Below are 21,219 nucleotides of genomic sequence, written 5' to 3' on the forward strand. Positions count from 1 at the left end.
AAGAGAGTGTGTAGAAGCTTTTACACATAAACCATCCAATGTTGTTTATAAATATTTTGCTATAGAAATAAAAAGTTTTGCCGAGGATGGTAAAATAGAATAGCTCCAATTTGGCATAGGTGAGGGGGTGTGCAAAACAAATTATTTACAATTTCGTACATATCAATTAAAATATACTTAAATTATGGAATAATATAAATATTCACATATATAATTTTACGTCGATGCATAGTTATAGTTTTTGTTTCTTGTTTTTTGTCTTTTATCTTTTTGTTGCAATATACAATTAAGTACTACGATAGTGTGAGGATTTCTTAATAGCTGATTGGTTAATTGCACTTATATATTTAGTAAATAGGGCAGGACGTAAAAAATATCAATTTGATTATTAGAAAACAATACATAATACTATAAAGCATTAATAAGATGCGTTCGCCCACATAAATTCAAAAGAAGTATAGAAGTAGGGATTTTTAAAAGAAACGTCTACAATAATATTTAACAAATATTGGCTAAATCACTAACACATTGTACAAAAAATTTGACTATTCGTTGATTATTTCTAAAAGATATGAAAACTTAAATATCTTGGGACTCTCCAATGACAGCAATAACAATTTTCTTCGCATACTTCAGTCTACTCTTCAAGGGAATGGGTAACTTACAACCGCTGTAACAGGTGTGACGGTGTAAATTTTTTTTTTTAATTTTCGTCTAGGCGAAGCAATAATTTAATTTTTGTGATATCACTCAGATTTTGTAATGTAATTTTTTTTAAATAAACTGCAATAAATTAAACGCTTAAATACACTGCAATAAATTAAACGAAATAAATTGTTGGGATAGCCCACACTACATTTTTGGGTTGGACTGTTATCAGAGTTTGGAAGTTTTAAAGTAACTATAATTATTTTAAGGCATTCCTGGTAATGTATTTAATGTTTGTCGCTGTTGATGCATCAGCAATGTTCGTGCTCGTTGTTGCTCCAATCGTTGTACAGTAGAAGCCAAGTTTGAATTTTCCACATACAGATCCTTGACGAGGAGATCAGCATTTTGTAGGCGTTGTGTCTGTTCAGCAAGCATAACAGTTTGAGCTTCGATTCGACCATGCAAGTCGGTAAGTTCTAATTGATGTTGTCGCCACGATTCTATTGCAAAAAAAAAAATGCACATTAGTCCATTAATACATTTTAAAACATTGCAATTATAAACGTAATTATTTTGTATCCATAATAATAATAAACAAAATACAATAAATAATATAGAGTTACTTTGACAGAGCTTTCACTTCATAGTGATGTCATCTGTTAGTTGTTGTAACCCGGAGCCACAAGTCACCCACGACGCTCAAGTGCTATTCATCATCCCCAAAGGGATTTTAAAAGTAGGTATATGTTTGTATTTGATATTTGTCATCTGTTTGCGATTCGATTTGTTTGAAAGTTCCAATGTAAAGTTTCAGTGGAACTATACGTAGCCGAACAGATATATAGCGGTTAATGCAGACATACAAAAAACCAACGAATAGAGAGAAAGATAGAGAGGCATATTGAAACAGAGACAGACAAATCGTCAAATATAAATGCAGATTAGAAGATAAACCTGCATACTGACAGCTAAAAAAACATTACAGAGATTAACAGACAAAGAACTAGATAGACAAAAAAGAGTGAGATAGGAGATAAATGATAGAATGACTGATGGGAGAACATACAGATAGGATAGATAGGGGAATAAAAAGATACCTAGACAAGCAGAAGCGTGGGCAAACAGAAGAGAGGATAAATAGATGTGAGGATCAACAGATAGGAGGATAAAAAGACAGATACATAAAAATAAAACCGAGAGAGTTTGAAATGAGCAGGAGGGCAAAGAACCAGAATACCAAGCACACGTATAAAACTAAAGATATAGGAGAAAGAATCCACAGAAGTACAAATACATGAAACAGAAAACAAACAGTGTGCAAGCAGTTAGGATAATAAACAGTCATGAACACCAGGAGGACAGAGCATAGACAAAAAATAAATCACAAAGGTGAACCAACAATCAGGAAGGAAGGACAATTAGATAGTTTGACAAATTGATAGAAGAAATAGTCAGAAATACAAAGAAATAGACACGTATACATAACAGACAAAAAGTCAGACACCCATATAGAATGAATAGATGATCAGACATGCATATAGACGATTAGATACACGCATTCGCATATAGAATCGCAAACCAACAGATGGACAAACCGATATATAATGTATATTGTATTGTAGTTTTCTAAACCTAAGTACGGCATGGATCACCAACAAAACATTGAATGCATTTTCTTTTTGATATTCTTCTCTATTATGTATTCGCGCCATACAATGATCTTATGTTGGTATTTCCTTGTGCGGAAATGAATGTACAAATCTTTATATGGATTGTTTGAAATTCAAAACGAATTGCAACAATGAATTATAGAATATTATGTTACTTTAAAAAAAAGATTGATTATGCTTAGTAATAATGAAAACAAAACGTAATACATATGCAATTTTTGGATATAAGTACATAATCTTATCAAGTAAGGATACGGATGAAACCTATATGAAGGACACGTCATCGTTATTTTGGAATTTGTAATTAAAATTCTATAAAAATAACTTTAATAACTAGATCGACTTGTGCGTAGTCAGGGCCGTTGTTGAAACTCAATATACTTCTTTATTTTTTGACAACAATTAGAATAGTACAATTGGGACTATTTAAAGAAGATACTAGAAAAATATATTATCCAATATAAATAGCTGTAATTCTACGATTGCAGGATTAGTAGTTGACATCTCACCCTAATATAGAAAGTACAAAACTTAGAAACGGTTTTTTATATAGAAAAGATCTATATAAATAAATATAAATACGCACATAATAACAAACAAAAGTTTGTATTACAAAAAAATAAATACGGGTCTGACACATCTCGTTCGAACATATGAATAGTTAAAAGATTAAATGTAAATAAGTAACTGTAATAAAGTAGCACTTCCTTCTGGAGTGTAGAAAACGAACAACACGTACATACTTTCATGATTTTTCATTATAAAAAAGAAATAAAAACAATGTTGAATGTGTGACATATACATGCCTGACCCTTTGAAGGACCCGAATTCAATATGTCTCAATTCAGCATCACATTACTTTATGGGTACAAGAGTATGTCTCTCCCAATTCCATCTCATTAGCATATACTCACGTGACAAAACCTCTACAATCTCCTTTTGGACCACAAAATTTCTCCCACATAAATTTGGGATACTCTGACATTAACAGAATATGCAATGCATATTCTTTTCGAGAAATTTTATGACATTGGTATATGGCGTTCAAACTTACGTTGCATTAATGATTCAGTGTATTGTTGTTGTTGCTTAATAACATTTTGCAAGTGACGATTTTTAAGTTCCAATTGATTAACACGTTGGATTAGCGTTGGATGGGCGGTACGCTAAATATGAAAGAAAATGAAAGAAAAAAATAATTAAATGCATTTTAACACCATTTGATGAAACTAATATGAGCACTTACAGCATAAGCTTTTTCAAGTACTGGTTTAGCTTCTTGTAATTGTTGCAGTTCCATAACTAAACCATCGCGTTGAAGTGATAAATCTTTAATTTGCTCCTTTAATGATAATTCGAAGAACTTCAAGCGTTTCAGTTCTTCTTTAAGGCCACTGGAACTGTAATTGTCCTGACTTGAGGATACGTTTGATCTGACTGCGTTTTCACCTTGAGATCGATGAACGCTTTGTGTAGACGTAATACTCTGCGTTTCAAAGCCTCTTTCGGATGATGTCGAAGAGGTCTCACAATCACCAACTTCGCTTTCAACTAAAGGTTTTGAATTAGTTTTCGGTTTTTGTATCGGTGAAATTGTTTGTGATGACTCTACGGATATTACGCACGAATCAATTGGTGTTGTACTAAATATAGCTGTAGCCGATGTGGACAAATTATTTCTGTAACCAAAAAGCAAGCTCAGAGGATGGTTTAATCACATACTTTTGCTGATATTATACTAGATTTAAATCCATTATACGTATGTATAAAAAGTGATTAATATATTTATATAAAGTTCTAGACCATTAAATGAAACATTAAATGAAAACTACTATTAAAATTATTATTTATTAAAACCTTATAGGAACTTAACTATAAAAGAAACTTGTGATTAAATATCTAAATATCTCAAGAGTTTAATATTTAACTGTGTTAATGTGAAATCATAGTCATAGTGATTTATGAAGATAAGTGACCTTTAGGAACTTAACTATGAAATAAACTTCTGATTAAATATCTCATGAGTTAAACGTTTTGCTGTGATAATACAAAATCAGGCGATAGTGATACGATTGGTGTTAAGACCCAACTTACACTGAACATAAATATTAGTCTCTTTTATAATTGAACCAGATCAGATGGTTTTGAGTGATAGTGATAGTGATTATATATTTATTAGAATTGCGTCCATATATAATAAAATGTTAAGACACTATGAGAAATCAATGAAGTTCATCGTATGTATAAAGTTTTATATTTAGATATTATACCGTTATATTAGAGGAGTGTAAAGATAAGACCCTGTAGTTTGACATTCTACCACATATTCAAATGGTACAACTTTAATTGGTTCCGAGGCCATTAAGTGATTTTATTGAAATGTTAAAATTCTATATGAGTTAAACAAAAGAATTTACCTCACACAGTTCTGTTAGATGGTAATTTGTGATGTTAAGTGGCAGTGATGAGGTGTTGAGATCCTATCTGAACATGATTCTAAAACTATTATTATATTACTATGCCATTATTACCCTTAACATGCATAGCAATGATTTATTCCGATGGAAGGACTTATTTAATATAAATTAGAAAAAAATAGCATTCGTTTTAGATAGTGATAGTGAGCTACAAACGTTGGACACCTCAAAATTTATAAAGCAGAATAATATATCCAAGACTTTACATACCGAAGGAAACAAAAATAATTTTGATGGAATAAAAGAAAAAAATTATACAATATAATGAGATTAGAATTTTTATTGTTTTTAATATGGTATAAGGCGTGCAGTAAAAATATAATATAAATAATTTTTTTTAGTAGAAAAAATATTTTTTTTAATAGGTTACAAAATGGTTACAAAATGGTTTGAATGAGTTTGGTGCTGGTTATTTGTTGCCATGTATTCTTTTGTTTTGTGAGTGGTTAAGTAGTGTATGATGAAGTTGAGGAATTTTAGATTTGAAAATAAATCTGTGTATTAAATATTACATTTTGAAATAAAAACAAGAAAACAAAACACGATATAAAAATTTACATGAACAAATAATAAATATTATTTTTTTACTCACCGATTTAGTGATTTATTAGTGCTGGCCGTAGGTGAAGAAATATTGATGACATCTCCGCTTTCAAGAGATTGATAAAGCTTATTTGGTTCTTGTATGGTGCTTTGGTGCCACAGGTAGCTGATCGGAGAACTTGCTGAACTTTGTGCGTTTGCATTTATATTTGTAGCGCAGTTAACTGCATTTTCGGTACTTAACTCACAAGCCCCGGTTAATATTTCTACGCTCTCACCCAAACGTAAACGTAAATCTTCAATTTCCAATTGTAGTGATTCAATTTCCTTGGATTTTTCTTGAAAAATCTTACGTGAATTTTCTCGTAATTCATCTGCCTCAGCCTCTAAATCGGCATATTGCTGTTCCAATGTGTCTTTTTCCTCAATTGGTGATAAACGACCATCTTTACTAAACTGTTCTTCATATTCCCTTACTTTCTCCATAAGTTCTGTGAATTTTTTATCACTCTCTTGTTGCTCCTCTTCATATATCTGGCGCTCTTTTTCGAATAACTGTCGTTCCTCGGATAATTTTGACTGCCAATAATCTTCGCAATCTTCATAAGCTCGCTGCATTTGTTCTAGACTTGTTTCTAGTTCTTTGCAACGTTCTTCTACAGAAGTACTGCTACTGCTTCCTTGCATATTTTTCACTTGCATTTCCAAAGCGGTAATTTGTTCTTTTAGTAACGATACTTCTGCAGAGTTTTGCATGTTTTGAACTGTTTTGCTACCTTCTAGTCTTTGTAGCTCCGAGTTAAGCGCCATCCATTCGCCACTTGTGTCACTGTTTTCACTACCTCCTGTCTCGTTTCCGCACCGTCGCAATTTACCTAAACGTGGACTTTCCTCTGTCATGCGTGTTTTACTTGGTGAGTCTCCACGACGTTTCACCGCACTGAGACCATTACCTTGTTCATTTTCTTCCAGTTGCACGTTTTCTTCAGTTCCTTGGACATTGCTGCCAGTGGCAATAGAAGATTTTTTAATGCCTTTTGCTTTCATACGTTGCATTTCGAAATTTAAGTTCTCAATTTCTGCTACGAGTTCATCACTTTTGTCACGCAAATTTTTATTTTCTAATTGAAGACCATCTATTTTTTCAATTAGCTGCAGCATTTCATCTTGAGAAGTTTTTTCTGTTGTACTACAATTATGCTCTTCACATGTCGAATTTTGTTTCAAATTTATTTCGCGATTAAGTTGAGTATTTTTTTCAATTAATTCATTCACTTGTTTTGACAATTTTTGTTGCTCTCCATCTAATTCTGTGTTTTCCTTACGCGCAAGTTCGAGTTCCGTTTTGAAACGAATTTCATCCTGTTCAAAAGACTTTATACGTGCTTCTAAGCGTGAAGTTAAATTAGTCCAGTGTTCTCGATCGTTGGCCATACGCGTTGTCAGCTCACGCACAGCAGCAGCATGACGCTGTTCCAACATCTTTATCTAAAATTTACGTTTTTACTAAGTTATTAGAATGTTATATTACTTAACCAACCTCTTTTTTAGAAGTATCCTCCAGAGAAGCATGTCTTTCATCAATTTCTACGGCAAGCATTGTGACACGTCGATTTGCATCTTTGTTATCCGCACGCAATTTCAAATTTTCCTCATGTAATTGTCGGAGGGCGTGTCTTAGCGTCGATAATTCAGCACTCTGCAAGGCCAAAGCAGCACGCCATAATGTGGATTCACCGTCATCGTGTATGTTGCTTAGTTCTTCTTCCAATACTTTACTCAAATGTGCTACATTTATTTCATCTTCATCGCATCCAAGCGCTAAGAGTATGCTTTTACTATTTGATATGTTCGCATGCTCCCAAATATCCATTATGGTATGCCTTGAAATCGTTTCCATTAGATTAGGTGCATCTGAAATGTAAAGAACGATATATGCTAAATAGAATAATTTAATATAAGCTCTGCCGCATCACTAGATCAAGCTAGTCGCAATGTATAAAAGCACAGCTGCCACAATCGTGTCACAATTTGTATATACAATATTATATGCGTTCCAATAAATACTCAAGTTGAAATATGAGCGAAACTCACCTAGTGATTCGACACTACTACCAAGTTGGTTGTCTTTGGACGAAATAGTATTTTTATTTAGGCCAAGTCCTGGTTTGGACTTGGCGATTGTAGGTTTTGGTGTTTTTTGCGCCGGTAATGAAGAACAACGCTTTAGTTTGTTGCCATTTAACGACGTAAATCGACGACATCTTGTACCGGGTATATCGGTATGTGAAGAAGAACGTTGTACCTTAAAATAAAAGTATATTAAAATATTTGCATGTGTTGTTTTAAAAAGTTAACCTACAATGTGGCCATTATGTTTGTTACAGCGATTTTCCTCTCTGTATTCATTGTCTTCCGAATCGGATAGAGAAAATTCATCCACAGCATGCTGTTGTGGTCGAGATCGACGTCCATACTTTTTTGTACCCATGACAAGTTTTGGAGAAACTTCACGATCAGATAAATCTTGTTCATGGTCCACGTATGTTTCCACTTCATCACTTATAACCAACACACGTTCTAAAAAGTATAAACAAAAATAATACATACATTATTTCAATTTTAAGTCGTTTGTTTTGTTGTAACCAGAAGAGATCTGCTGCTATAGTCTTTTTTGGGAATGATGCACGACACTTGGTCGTCGAAATAGACGAGTAGTTTCTGGACATAGATTCTGATGCTACTGGAACCTTATATTTGTGACTAATATTGCTTACATAGATTTTTTTGAATAAGGTAAAAAATAGCAACAAAAAACATATGATGCTTACCGAATTTCTTAGCCAGTAGAGCTATAACTTGCTCTGATGACATTTTTTTGCTCTTATAAAACAGACGTGTTCCCATTTTACACTATTTACTAAATTTAAACAAATTATATTCTATTTGACGCACTTAGTTCAGCTATTATACGTTACTAGTCTAATTAACGATTAAAGGCATTATCGGTTTTGCACTTCCAATTTATAAATGTTTCAAGAAACTCTGTTAAATGTAGTACTTTACGAGGGTCAACTGCAGGTAATCACTTATATTAATTGGAAGCATATTTTTGCAAATTAAAGTGAATTGAGTGGAAAAACACGGCGTACAACTGCGCGCAGGTAAAACTGCCTAATATCAACATGTGCATAAAGAGACAAGATTCATTATCAGTTTATCCTTGTGTTTTTTTAGAAATTTTTTATCTGAAAGAAGGCATTGTAAAAATTGTAGAAATGATGGAAAATTACGTGCCCTTCTCTTATCACTTATTTTTTGGAGTGACGTATTGATGCAGAAGTGGTAAAACTAAAAACAGTTACCTTCAAACTGATCTACTCAGCATCATATACAGACGCTATGAAGTAGCAATATACTTCATTGTTCCTACCTCTACTTTTGGTTTAAGTATGTAAATCTTATCTAAAAGGAATTTAAAAACATTTGAAGAAAACAAATTTATCTGTAAAGACGTGCTCAAGGTTATTTTGAACACTTATATTCTATTGTAATATATGTGTAGGAGGGTCCATGGATCTTAATAATACAATATTACAGCAAAATACATCCGAGAGATACATCCAAAATAATTAGCCGCATAACGGCACTTATACTTACCACAGTCATGAGTAGCGTTTTGAATTTGCGGGTGTGAAAATTTTGCCGTTGTAACTGATGTTACTTCTTTGCCGTCGAGCTCAGTGCCTAGAAAATTAAGCAGTGCCTCTTTGAAACATTCAAAGGAGACATGTTGATTTTTGCCAGAGACAGCAAGGTTTTCAATTAGCACAGCGCCCTTATCACGCAGTTCCAGCAAGGTACATAGTCGACGTAATGCATCCTGATTAAGAAGACCACAGCTTTCTGTATCACAGCTTTCAAACATTTGATATAATTTCAGCTCATATGGATCAGATGAAACTTCCATTATTTAACAATCAATCAATCGATGAGCGGGACCTGGGAGGTTCTTTTATTTTTCTACTGTTTTTGAAGTCCAGTTATTTAAAAAAATAAATTTGCAGTATATTTTAGTATTGCGCGGTTCATATAAGTTTTTAATAATTTATTTGCATGATAAATCGTAAAAATCTTTAATATTATTGTACAATTTCTAATTTTTAATAAACAATGAAACAAAATTAGACCAATGCACTGAAAGAAAATCGTTTCGTTTTATTTATTTTCCCTTTTTGTTGTGTTGCCACACTGGCTTAAAAACAAATAATTGAATACTGATCATAAATAAATTTTTTTTATATTAACGATATGTCAACATAAACATTGAAGATAATCATTCATTTGGGAATATATTGAAAACAAATAATATTATTGAATATTACCATTTATGGTATTATTAAAAAATTGTATTGAAAAATATAAAGTCACAATATTTTATAAATTTATCACAAAATTAAAACTAGTAAGATATACAGTATAAAAAATTAAAATAATATTTAGAAATATTTTAAAATTAAATTGAATAAATGAGTCGAACTTTATTTGCATATTCTACTATGCATACTAAAAGTAACATGATTCTACCGATAAAAATAAAAATGAATGATATTCCGGTAAGTTGGTAATAATTAATAATACTAATCAGGAATTAAATTTCTTGTTTGAATGTACAAATACACTTTTGAAGAATTAAATAAACCTTTATTACGTAATAAATCATATGTGGTAAAATCCAAAATAAATATTACAAGATTAGTTACAAGTTCATTAGATATATATGAGATAATTATAAAAGTTTGCAGGTAAACAACTTTTTTATATTATCTATGATTTTTATTCACTTTTTATATAGGAAAACATTTTCCTATGAGTAAATATTAAATGTCTCGCGTCAAATCTGTTTTCACCATAGGATACAATGTAGTCATTATTGTGGTAAAACCTGATTACACAAAAAAATTTTTTTTTTCATCACACGAAAATTTACAGTCCATTTCAAGTCCATTAGTTATTCCAATTAACGACATATGTAAGAATAAAAATCAAAATAAATTTTGAAAAATATTTTTATGTATTGTTTTAAAATGCTCTATAACTATATTAATAATACGCTACATTTACGCGAGTCTTTTAGTGCGAGAATTAAAAACACTTTTGAGATAGCTATCAACCAGTTAGCTGTTAAGTGGTAAAAAAAAATCTTGATTTTAAACATTTTAAAAATGGATAAAGTTAAGCTACAGATTGTTTTACATTATAGGAAAATAAAGATGTAACCGAAACAGTAGAATAAAATAATAAAGAATGAAGATTTTAAGAATATCCCGTATAAAATTTACAAAATTACATTTAAATAAAATGTCAATACTTTCGACTTCTATTTCTTAGCGAACTATATCATAAATATAGTGTCCCTTCCATATTTCTTGCGTCAAACAATTTTACTATATATTTTCTGTATTTAATTAAAGGCTTTCCTCTTCTTATATCCAATTTCTTCCTTTTATTTCTTTTTTTTCTCAATATTTTTAGTTATTTTTTGTCAGCAGTGTTATTTCTAATAAAATTCAAATAATTATTGATAGTTAACAGCTGACAATTCAAACCTTAAACCCGCGTTTAGGGTGTTTATGCAACGCTTAAAAGTGATGTTTCTTACTAAAAGTGATGTTAAACTACTTTTAGTAAGCTAAAAGTACTTTTAAGCAAAATTCAATTTAGGATATTTACGCGACCTTAAAATAGATTTTAAGAGCCATAACACAAATTTAAAGCTCGCATAAACGGGGCAATAAATATGGACATAAAAAAAATTAAAAATAAAATACACTATAAATTTTTTTTATAATAAACAAAAAATTTCAAGATTTCAAAATAAAAAAAACCCTGTTTCTTTTTTTTATTCTAGGTGTTTCTTCCATTATGTGGCCAATATAAATAACTGCTCACCGTTCTCAGTCGCAATATTTTTGTTTTTTCCTAATATTTATATTTTATTTCTTGGAATTACAAACATTATAAATGCACTAAACAATTGATTAGACATTGTCTGTCCTGATATCCAACTGAAATGAATATTTTTTGTTAAATAATATATAACATTGTATAATGATATCAAATATATATTTGATATGTAAACTTATTTTTATATATCAATTATATATTTTATTTATAAAAAGGAAAATTTTTAAAAATTCTTACCTCTTGTTAGTTTATGTTTACCTTTTGTCTGATTTTTTGTTTATGTTTACATTTTGTTTCATGTGTCAAATATGTCAAATTTTGATCATTTCCAATGTTGCATTCGTCATTTTTGGTATAATTTTGGTCGAATTTTGTGTACTATACATTAAAGTAATTGAAAAAGGACGGAAGCTATACTAGTATCGTTAATGAAATTTATTTAGTAAGTTAAGCTCACTAAGCAAGCAGTGGAAACAAAGCAAAATTTGACTCAGTGAAAATTTCATCTATGCAGAGTAGTTTCCGTTTAATTACAACAACAAAAAAGCAAAAAAAATTGTTTGCAATAACCCAGGAATTTTAAATAACTGAGTATTTGAGTAATTGCAAGATTGTTTGAATTAACCGACTTTATGGTAATTGAAACAAAAATATTTAAATAAGATTTTCGCAACAACACCTAATGAAAATTTTGATATATAATTATTTTTGAAAGAAATATATAGACTTATATATATTGACTGAATATATATACTGACCTTATCAATTTTTTTAAGTTAACACATATGCAAGAAATATTTTTTAAATTTGTTATTTTGGAGTTGTAGGGTATGTTTTAATTAACATAATATTGTAAATAAATGGCTATTGCAATTCACAAAGAAATTTTTGTTAACGATTAAGCGGGAACTACTGTAACTCAAAACGTCTAGCTTGAACACTTGTTTTATTTAATTAGAATACTTTTATTAATATAATAAATAAATGCCAGTTAGAGTGGCCTATTCCATTATAATAGATATATACCACGAGCAACTCGTAGCAACTTTGAGTAACATTGTGTATACACTAGTCCGTTCTACTAGCAAATTTTCGTGTATTTTCGTATATATTTTACTTGTGTTTTATTTGAATTTTACTACGAGTAGCTCGTGGAACAAACCTTATATAAAAAAATATATAATCAATTTTTTTTAAATACATCTTCATTAAATATATATAAATTTTTTCCTATTCGCTGCTTTTTAAGTACAAGAAATTACTAATGCAACTTTTTAATAATACATTCATCAATAATTTCAATTGTATATATTACTTTTATCCATTTTCAAAGAAAGAAAGTGAATCAAAATCAAATGATCGAGAACAGAATTTTAGGAAAGTCAATCGAAAGAGCAAATTGCGACCAAATTTATGTTTTTTTCTGTCGTATTAATATACTATTAGTTTTTTTTTTTCATTGGTTTATTTATTGAATCTTTCTTAATAGAAATTAACAATAATTTTGCGAATCTTAAAATACTAACATGTATGCTATTGAGGTAGGGTATTTATATTACCAATGATTTTCTTTTAAGGCGATTTAGTGCAATTGCAGAAGATAAGTGTTCAACATGAGGATTTGGATGCGATTTGAATCTCTCGGAATTTAAGTGTATATTAGCGAATAACTTTTTCAACAGTTGCTAAATTGAAGTCTTTGTGTAGGTTTTTGTTTTTTCAGAGTCTTACTATAACATTTGTCACGCATATTAAATAACTGCGTCACTTAATAGCTCTACATCCGACCTCAGGTTTATATTGAGAAAATGACTACATTAATATTTCTTATTTATATACATACATAAACCAATAAATAATTGAAATTATTATAGCAGAAGTATTACTGTGATGTTTATAACATGATATGAACGTGGACAGAGGAACTTTCTCAACAGTGCCGCTCAATGTATGTATTTTGTATTTTATTATTATATATTTAATTTCACACAATAAATATAAATAATATGTTGTACCATAGGCATCTTGTAATTCGAAATTTTTTTTACAATATATGGGAAGAACGATTTTAACATACAATTCTCATCACAACATGTCATGCGAATTAAAAAAATAAAATTGAATAAAATTTTTTTTATATTCATAGACCAACATACATTTCAAATTTATCTTCAGTAGTGTTACTTCAGTGAGTGGAACTGGTAAGCTATTTAAAATTACGCATCATTTTTGTAAATAAGTAAAGTTGCAATAAAATAATCAAACTTAATGCATAATATTTTACACATTATATATTGTTAATTATATTTTATATATTATTTTTACTGAATATTTTACATAATGTCTACATAATGTCTGACAGCGCCAAGAGTTTGACTTCATACTACACACCACACATCATACACCATACACCACACACTAAAATGGCATCTACGTAGAAAATGAGCTCTCCGCGGCGGTGTGGCAACACAGACGCTCACACACGTCAAGTGAGTAGTGAATCTTCTTCAGCTGCGGTGGTATGCTGTAAAATTGAGTTTTTGTTTTTAATTTAAAAAAAATGGTATAAGGTTTTACAGGTTATAAAACCAGAAACTAACTTTAAACAGTGTTGTGATATAAATATTCTGGCGTGTATGATACAGAAATTTTTTAAAAAGTATTAATAATGAAAGGGTGAATGGCGGTTGCGGGAACGAATGTCGCGATCCGAAAATATTGTGGTACACTTAACGTTGTATGTATTTAGAAGTTGAGTCTATTGTTTTGTGTGAGCGCTAAACTAGAATCGAGTATATTGTTTAAATATTATATATTATGAATTCGTATATGCGTCAGAGCGCCCACGTCGGTCCTGATATGCATGGCTTTATTAAAGATAAACAATCGTGGGAGAATGCTATTGCCATGTATCAGGGTCCTGATCCTTTAGATCATTGGTATAATTATATATGTTGGTATGAGAATCATGCACTTGGTGACCCAGAAAAAAGATACCGTGAGACACTTGAGCGTTGCTTAACACTATTTGAACATAGTGACTACTACCGACATGATCCGCGTATGATTCGCTTATGGCTAAAATATATAACTCTGCAGACAGATCGATTGCATTTCTATCAGGTGTTGCACCAGAGAAATGTGGGTAGACATGAAGCTGCTTTTTATATACATTGGGCTGGATATTATGAATCAATAAATGCGTTTAAAGAAGCGGAATCTGTATATAATTTAGGATTTCAAGAAAAATCTCAGCCCTATGCAGAGTTACATCATGCATATAGCAAATTTTTATATGCGAGAAGTTTAGCTGCACAAGCTCCCAATGCTCATCAAGTGAAGCCATCGCAAATGCATATGTCTCAACATCAACACCAGCATCAACATCAGCATGAGCATCAGCATGAGCATCAGCATCAACATCAGCATCAGCATCAGCATCAGCAACAGCACCAACATCAACATGAACATCAACATGAACACCAGCATGAACACCAACATGAACATCAGCACCAGCATCCACACCAGCAGCATGCTCATGCTCATTATCAGCATACCCATACGCAGGTACCAAACCAAGCAGACCCACCATCGGCAACGCCACATTCACCAGTGCAACCGCATCAAATACAGAATTATAGACAACATTTAAATTATCAATCGCAACAATCACCAATTCAAATTCACCATCATCCGCATTTACATCAGCATGACATACAACCTTCATTACACCATGAGCATTTATATCAACATGAAGCCCACCATCAAATTCATCAACAACAACCTGAAAACTATCATCAGCCAGTTCAACACCTTCATCCACATCAGCATCAAAACCCACAGCAGCAACACATACAACATCAAATTCCACACCATCATGCAGTCCATCCCCACTATCCACACATACATCATACCCACCAACAATCTCTGCCAAATATTCATCAACATCCACATCCACATCAACATCAACAAGAGCTGCACTCTCACCAGCATCTTGAACATAACCAACATCAAATACAGCACCATCAAATACAACATCAACACGTTGTAAGTTTCCATTTAATCTTTATATATATATATATCCCCTTTAAAGTGTAATTAATTTACTTATTTAGTTAATTGAAACAATGGATCCGACTTCAGCTACTGTAGGACCTAATTATAGTGTGCATCAGGCCGAGCACCATCTCAATCCGAATGTGACAAATTCTACACAAATAGAACAACCATTACTTCCTACGAATCCACAACCAGTTGATCAATTTCAGCAATATCAGGAATCATACCAAATACAACATCTACATCAACAACAGGAGCATCAATACCAGCAACAACAACAACAACACCACCATCAACATCAGCTTCAACAACAACAACAACAGCAACATCATCAACATAGTCATCATCAACATCACCAACAACAACAACAGCAACATCAACAACATCATCATCATCAACAACAACAACAACAACAACATCAGGAACAAGAACAAACAGTGCAATCAGATACAAATTACATTGATTACAAGCTTAAGGAAATTGAAGGAGTCACTTTACCACAACCATTTGTAACTTATTGCCGTAATAACTATGAGTGTTGGAAGCCTGAATTATATCTAGAGGAACCAGAAGATCCAGCGAAACAGTGCCATTATGCAAAAGATCTGGTTTATCCCGGCGATGGCGCTGAATACAGTCCAGAAGAAATTCGAGCTCGAAAATATGAAACACAAATAAAGCAGTCCAAGTTAAATGCTTTAACCGCTGACATTATTGACAATGATTCCTCAAGTTCACAGCAATATGAAGAGATTGGTAAAGTTGTTACTAATGTGAAGCAAGTTGAGCCACCATCATACCTATTCTACGATTCTGAAAATCAATATACTCCTAACCAATTTGTTGCTGTAAATCCAAATATTCATGACGAACATCATAGAATCGTATGCGATCAACATACTGAAAATGAGAAGAAAAATAATGAAATAGAGCCCAAAAACTTCGAGAACGAGCATAGACACACCGAAATTGAAGAGGAAAATGTACAAGAGCACTTTAAAAATGAACATGATGGTTTCGAAAGTAGCCAAAATAACATTAAAGAAATCGAAAAAGATAATACATCAAACATTGCAAACAAAGAAATCGAACAAACTTTCATACATCGCATAGAGGAGAATCGTAGGGTTGCATCCGGGTTAATAGATTTAGAAGATCAAATTGAAGCCTCAACTATACGACTTAATCTTAACCCAACACCGCAAAGTGCGCCAAAAGAGCCCATAAAACTTAAACTGAAAAAAGAGAGGCTTCAAGAAAATGATTCATTAAACGGTAGCAGTTATCGTGCTTATTCTGTTTATCAGCAAGAAATAGCGTCCCCCGTCTCACGACAAGATCATTCAGTACGTAAAAATGGTCACTCCTTTCATCCATATTTGCTGGGCCAGACCTCAACACCAAAGACAAGTTCGAAAAGGAACAAAAGTAAACTTAAAAAGGCTAACAAGTACAACAATATAAATGAGTGCAGTAGCAGTAACTCCTCTTCTGCAGATAACAGTACAACAAATGGTGCTGCCAATTTGCATAATGAAAATGTGCAAGTTTGCGACAGCACTGTGATACAAAATGCAACTTTCAATGATAATGCAAATTACTCGTTTTCCAGTGCAGTGGCTTTGGACAACTCAAATTGTTCATTGACTTCAGCAGTTGGACGTCTTAACTTCCGTGATTCAACCATTGTAAATAATAGTGCAGCAGCTGATTTTTCCACTTTTCAAGAGAATTCCTATTTTGCAACGCAACATGATGCCGAGGCTAAAGAGAGACGTCTTAACAAAGCTTTAGAAACAATAGAACGTCACTTAACCAAAAATACGATAGATCCATTTAGTAGTGAGCTATGTCGCGCCTTCTTGACGAAACTTGATTTTCCGACCGCTGACGATGAAGCACATTCAAACTATAAAGTTACACAAACACCGTTACCAAAAGTAACAACCGCACGTGTACTCGCACTTCCGGATGGCGTTCAATTCAACGTTGACAAAGAGGTTGGGCGTGGATCATACGGTTCTGTATACAAGGCAACTGATGCAAATACGGGTGCAGTAGTAGCTTTGAAGTATCAAAAACCACCAAACACTTGGGAAATTTACATATGTGATCAAGTGAGTATAGAAATCAAATCTCTTCTGTATGTTATCAAATCTTATATTTTTATAATTATAATTGATGTGCATAATGACAATTTCTGTATATTAAGTATTGGGATTATAAGGTATTAGTATATGTTATATTAGAGTCTTATTATATTAGCTCATAAAACACAGATAGCATGTGTTAATGTCGTGCTAATGATAAAGAATGATAAGATTTGTAATGAAATGAAATAACGTAATGAAGATAAAATAGAATTTGGAAAATGGGATTTGGGATTTGGGAAATTGCATCTAATCCACAGTTAACTTTAGGAATCATTTGACAAGAAAAGCGCAATTTTTTAAAATTCAAATCTGTTTTGATCTTAACGGTTGTCGTTGCTGTAATCCGTGGAGGTCTACAAAGCAGGAAACATGGCAGTAATTAGGTTGGAATATGGTAGAGTGTAGGTTGAGTATAAATAAGGATTGTTTGGTATATAAGATGGATGAAAGGGTGAGTAATTCTTCATTAAAACTAGACTATGTGAATTCAGAAAGATCTAACCTCTCCAATGAGTCTGAACTAAAGATCCATACGGTTCAAATTAGTGTGTGTATTAGGATATAAAAACAGATCAGCACTATTCTTTAAAGCACAGCTGCAATTAGGGCACACGTCGGACTTTATAAGTGAATGTTATTGATTAGTTTAAAATCAGAAATATTTTGTTCTATTTCGTTCACTCTGGAGTTCTAAATTTGTTTTGACGTTGCTCTTTCTTTAATGTCTAGTGTAACAATAGAGAAATAATATTTTATATAAAGCCCAACGGCATTTGTTATTCAATTTATCAATTTTCTTGTAACCCAGTACATAACTTTAGCAAAAAGCAAAGACTAAAAGATTGCAAGGCTTGGTTGAGAAGTAGTGAAGCGAATAGATGCGTGCTAATGCATGCATACTAAATGTCCTGTGATATTATTAATCAGAAAACTCTAAGTGATTGTTTTGCTTTTGAAATTTTTAATTGTAACTTTTTCCATTTTTTTGAACATTTTATTTGTGGATTTTTTCATATTTAGTCACCAATATAAATGTTAACCAAAACATATATCGAAGGCTTATCCTCGCATACAAAATATGTCACGGCATATCTAAAAATCAGAACCAGAGTGGCAAACGAAAGTTCAAGTTCAACAATCAAGTTAGGAACGCAGTGACCTAACTGACGACGGTGACGACACATGGACTCTGTCAGAAAGCGATAAAGCGATTTTTTTTATTACTGTGTATATCGATTCACCGTTCGCGTTATCGGTGACGCTTTTATCAGCCAAATAGCGACACTTGGTCATTGGAGACTGAGGTTCCTCGTGGGTGTGCAGAAACAAGTGCTGCACTCTACAACAGCAATTAACAACATCGCTGCTAATGGCATTGTATAGCTGCTTGCATTGAAATGTATGAATACAAGTAGATGTTAAGTCCGCTTAGCAGTAAAATAATTTATCTAAATATTAATAATTTTAAAAAGTAGTATATTGCAGTATAAAATCTTACTCTTATTGGAGGTGGAGGTATTTATTATGTTTACGTTTTTATATATTTGATTTATTTTCTTTAAAGTTGAAGCCACTACTTAACTTAATGTAGTTAAATTGAAATAATAAATTATCTTTTATTTTGTAGGTACTAAAACGCATCAAATATTCAAATATACTGCCTGGTTTAATGGATATATCAACAGCGATTATTGCTCCCAACGCGAGCATTATAGCAACAGAATTTTCGCCGTTCGGTTCTCTATTGGATATCAACAATAAAATTCGGCAAGCAACAACTAAGGTAATGCATGAGTCATTGGTGATGCACTTCTCTGCCCAAATATGCAGTATAATTCATCATTTGCATTTAAACAAAATTATACACGCCGACATCAAACCTGACAACTTTTTACTAATGCGTGTCCCCAGCATAGACCTGCACTATCCATCGCTACGTCTAATCGATTTTGGCTGTGCCATCGATATGACATTGTTTCCGAACAAGGATAATACTAAATTTCGTAAAGTTATACAGACCGATGGTTTTACATGTATCGAAATGCAAGAAGGCCGACCATGGTCCTATGAAACCGATCTCTTTTGCATTGCTGGCACAGTGCATGTTATGCTATTTGGCGAGTATATGCAACTACAAAAACGGGGCGGCATTTGGGATATTAAGCAGAAATTGCCAAGATATCTGAAAAAAAATCTATGGGCTAAATTTTATGGCGACCTTCTCAACATTAAATCTGAGCAACTTCCAAATTTACACGATATGCAGCAGTTGTTCAATGAAGAAGCTCAAAAAATGGAGTCTGAACTTCAAACCCAAATACGCACCTTGAAGAATATTCTGTATAAACGATAACTTATTTCATTAAGCGAAAATCAGTTTTGTTTTCCGTTTTTTTTTGTTTTGTTTTTCAATTTCAATTCACAATTATTTACTTTTTTCTGTTACATTTAAATTTTCATTTTGAATCTGAAATTTGTTTGTTAATTGATTAATGATTGACATTTAAAAAAAATTATTTTCATCAACAATTTATTAATCTTTCGATGCGATGCATTTCTGAAGAATTAATCTCTAAGAGATTATCTTCTGAAGATTATTATAGTTTTAACAGATGCTTTTTTTTATTTTTCGATTTTTGGGAAATTTTAACTTTGGCACAAGGTTATTGTGTCAAAGTTAAAGTTTGTAAAGAGTTCTCACCTTACATTATATTATGAGTCAACAATATATTATTTAATTAATTCGAACATTTTATTTTTTATTGAAAATAAGCAAACAAATTTCAGTTTTTCTATTTGACAAAAAAAGTTTAGAGTTGTGAATATTTTGCTCGCTAACAATGTAACTGTTGAGGGATGCTAACTTTGTTGAAAATTTAATTCCAATAAAAACAATAACTCAAAATGAAATTATTTATGACTTCTTAAAAAGAGGAACATATTTTAGATGTCAAATTATTTTTTTTATTATGACAAAAAACATTTTTACAAGGATTACAAAAATATTTAACGAGACCGTACAATATTATTATTGTTATTAATGAAAATAAAATGTTATCGCGGTCTCTTGAACGATCTCTAGATCTGCAGGAATGTACTGAAGAGGACCTTAAGGTCGACAGTACATCCTTGTCTAAAGTCCTTCTTGTCAATACAAGAAATATCAATTAAGCACCAGCTGCCATACACTGACATAATCCTTGGAATTTTTAATAACGTACAATGTGAAGCTTAATACTTAATTAATGCAAAACAAACTCCGTTGAATAAATTCAGGAAAAATAATTTTTCAAATGAATTTATTTAGCAAAATCTAATAATTCTAATAAATATTTTTTTAACATTTTTCAATCGAAATGCATATTTAAAGTCTGCCAAATATTTTAATGTTTTCACTTAGTGCTTAAACATAATTTAATATTGAAATATATATAAATATTCATGTTCAAAAAGAATGAGAATTATAAAATGTAATTGTGTTTTTTGAAGGAACACTTAGTTCCTGGAAAATCGTAAGAAGCTAGAATAAGTAATATAAAATCCTTATATAACTATATATATATTATTAATCGAATGTATGTGTATATTACGTAACCATTATCCTTGTAATTATAAATCATTTAAACATTTAACTGTAATTTCCGCATAACTATTAACAAAAAAAACATAAGTCTATATATAAATATTTATATATATATT

General features: G+C 31.6%; 2 protein-coding genes across 3 annotated transcripts; one reads left to right on the forward strand and one right to left on the reverse strand.

Annotated features, from left to right (window-relative positions):
* Positions 1–204: 204 nt before the first annotated feature.
* On the reverse strand, positions 205–9,442 carry LOC119687361 (blastoderm-specific protein 25D). Of its 2 annotated transcripts, XM_038101651.1 has the most exons (8): positions 9,002–9,440; positions 7,704–7,921; positions 7,436–7,646; positions 6,882–7,255; positions 5,391–6,829; positions 3,568–4,000; positions 3,376–3,487; positions 205–1,151 (listed from the first exon to the last, which is right to left on the reverse strand). In XM_038101651.1, exons 1-8 carry the CDS (start codon positions 9,309–9,311, stop codon positions 913–915), a joined length of 3,336 nt encoding a protein of 1,111 aa, XP_037957579.1. In that variant the 5' UTR covers positions 9,312–9,440; the 3' UTR covers positions 205–912. The 2 variants fall into 2 exon arrangements, with proteins under 2 accessions (XP_037957579.1, XP_037957580.1); XM_038101652.1 differs by lacking the exons at positions 205–1,151; positions 3,376–3,487; positions 3,568–4,000 and adding an exon at positions 5,122–5,292 and having other exon boundaries at positions 9,002–9,442.
* Positions 9,443–13,780: 4,338 nt separating this feature from the next.
* LOC119687544 (putative mediator of RNA polymerase II transcription subunit 26) lies at positions 13,781–20,438 on the forward strand (the record flags this gene model as incomplete). Its single annotated transcript, XM_038101886.1, is given in 4 exon segments — positions 13,781–15,355; positions 15,424–15,690; positions 15,727–17,484; positions 19,148–20,438. Coding segments are annotated over 4 exon segments (3,981 nt in total). The 5' UTR covers positions 13,781–14,125.
* Between the last annotated feature and the right edge of the window lie 781 nt (positions 20,439–21,219).

Source organism: Teleopsis dalmanni, chromosome X, assembly GCF_002237135.1.
Source record: "Teleopsis dalmanni isolate 2A chromosome X, ASM223713v2, whole genome shotgun sequence".
In the NCBI taxonomy this organism is placed as follows: Eukaryota; Metazoa; Arthropoda; class Insecta; order Diptera; family Diopsidae; genus Teleopsis; species Teleopsis dalmanni.

Coding starts and splice junctions, on each gene's coding strand:
- LOC119687361 (XM_038101651.1), bottom strand. CDS start 9,311: ATGGAAGTTTCATCTGATCCATATGAGCTGAAATTATATCAAATGTTT. Junction 7,647..7,703: donor ACAAACATAATGGCCACATT/GTAGGTTAACTT, acceptor TTTTATTTTAAG/GTACAACGTTCTTCTTCACA. Junction 3,488..3,567: donor TACTTGAAAAAGCTTATGCT/GTAAGTGCTCAT, acceptor TTTCATATTTAG/CGTACCGCCCATCCAACGCT.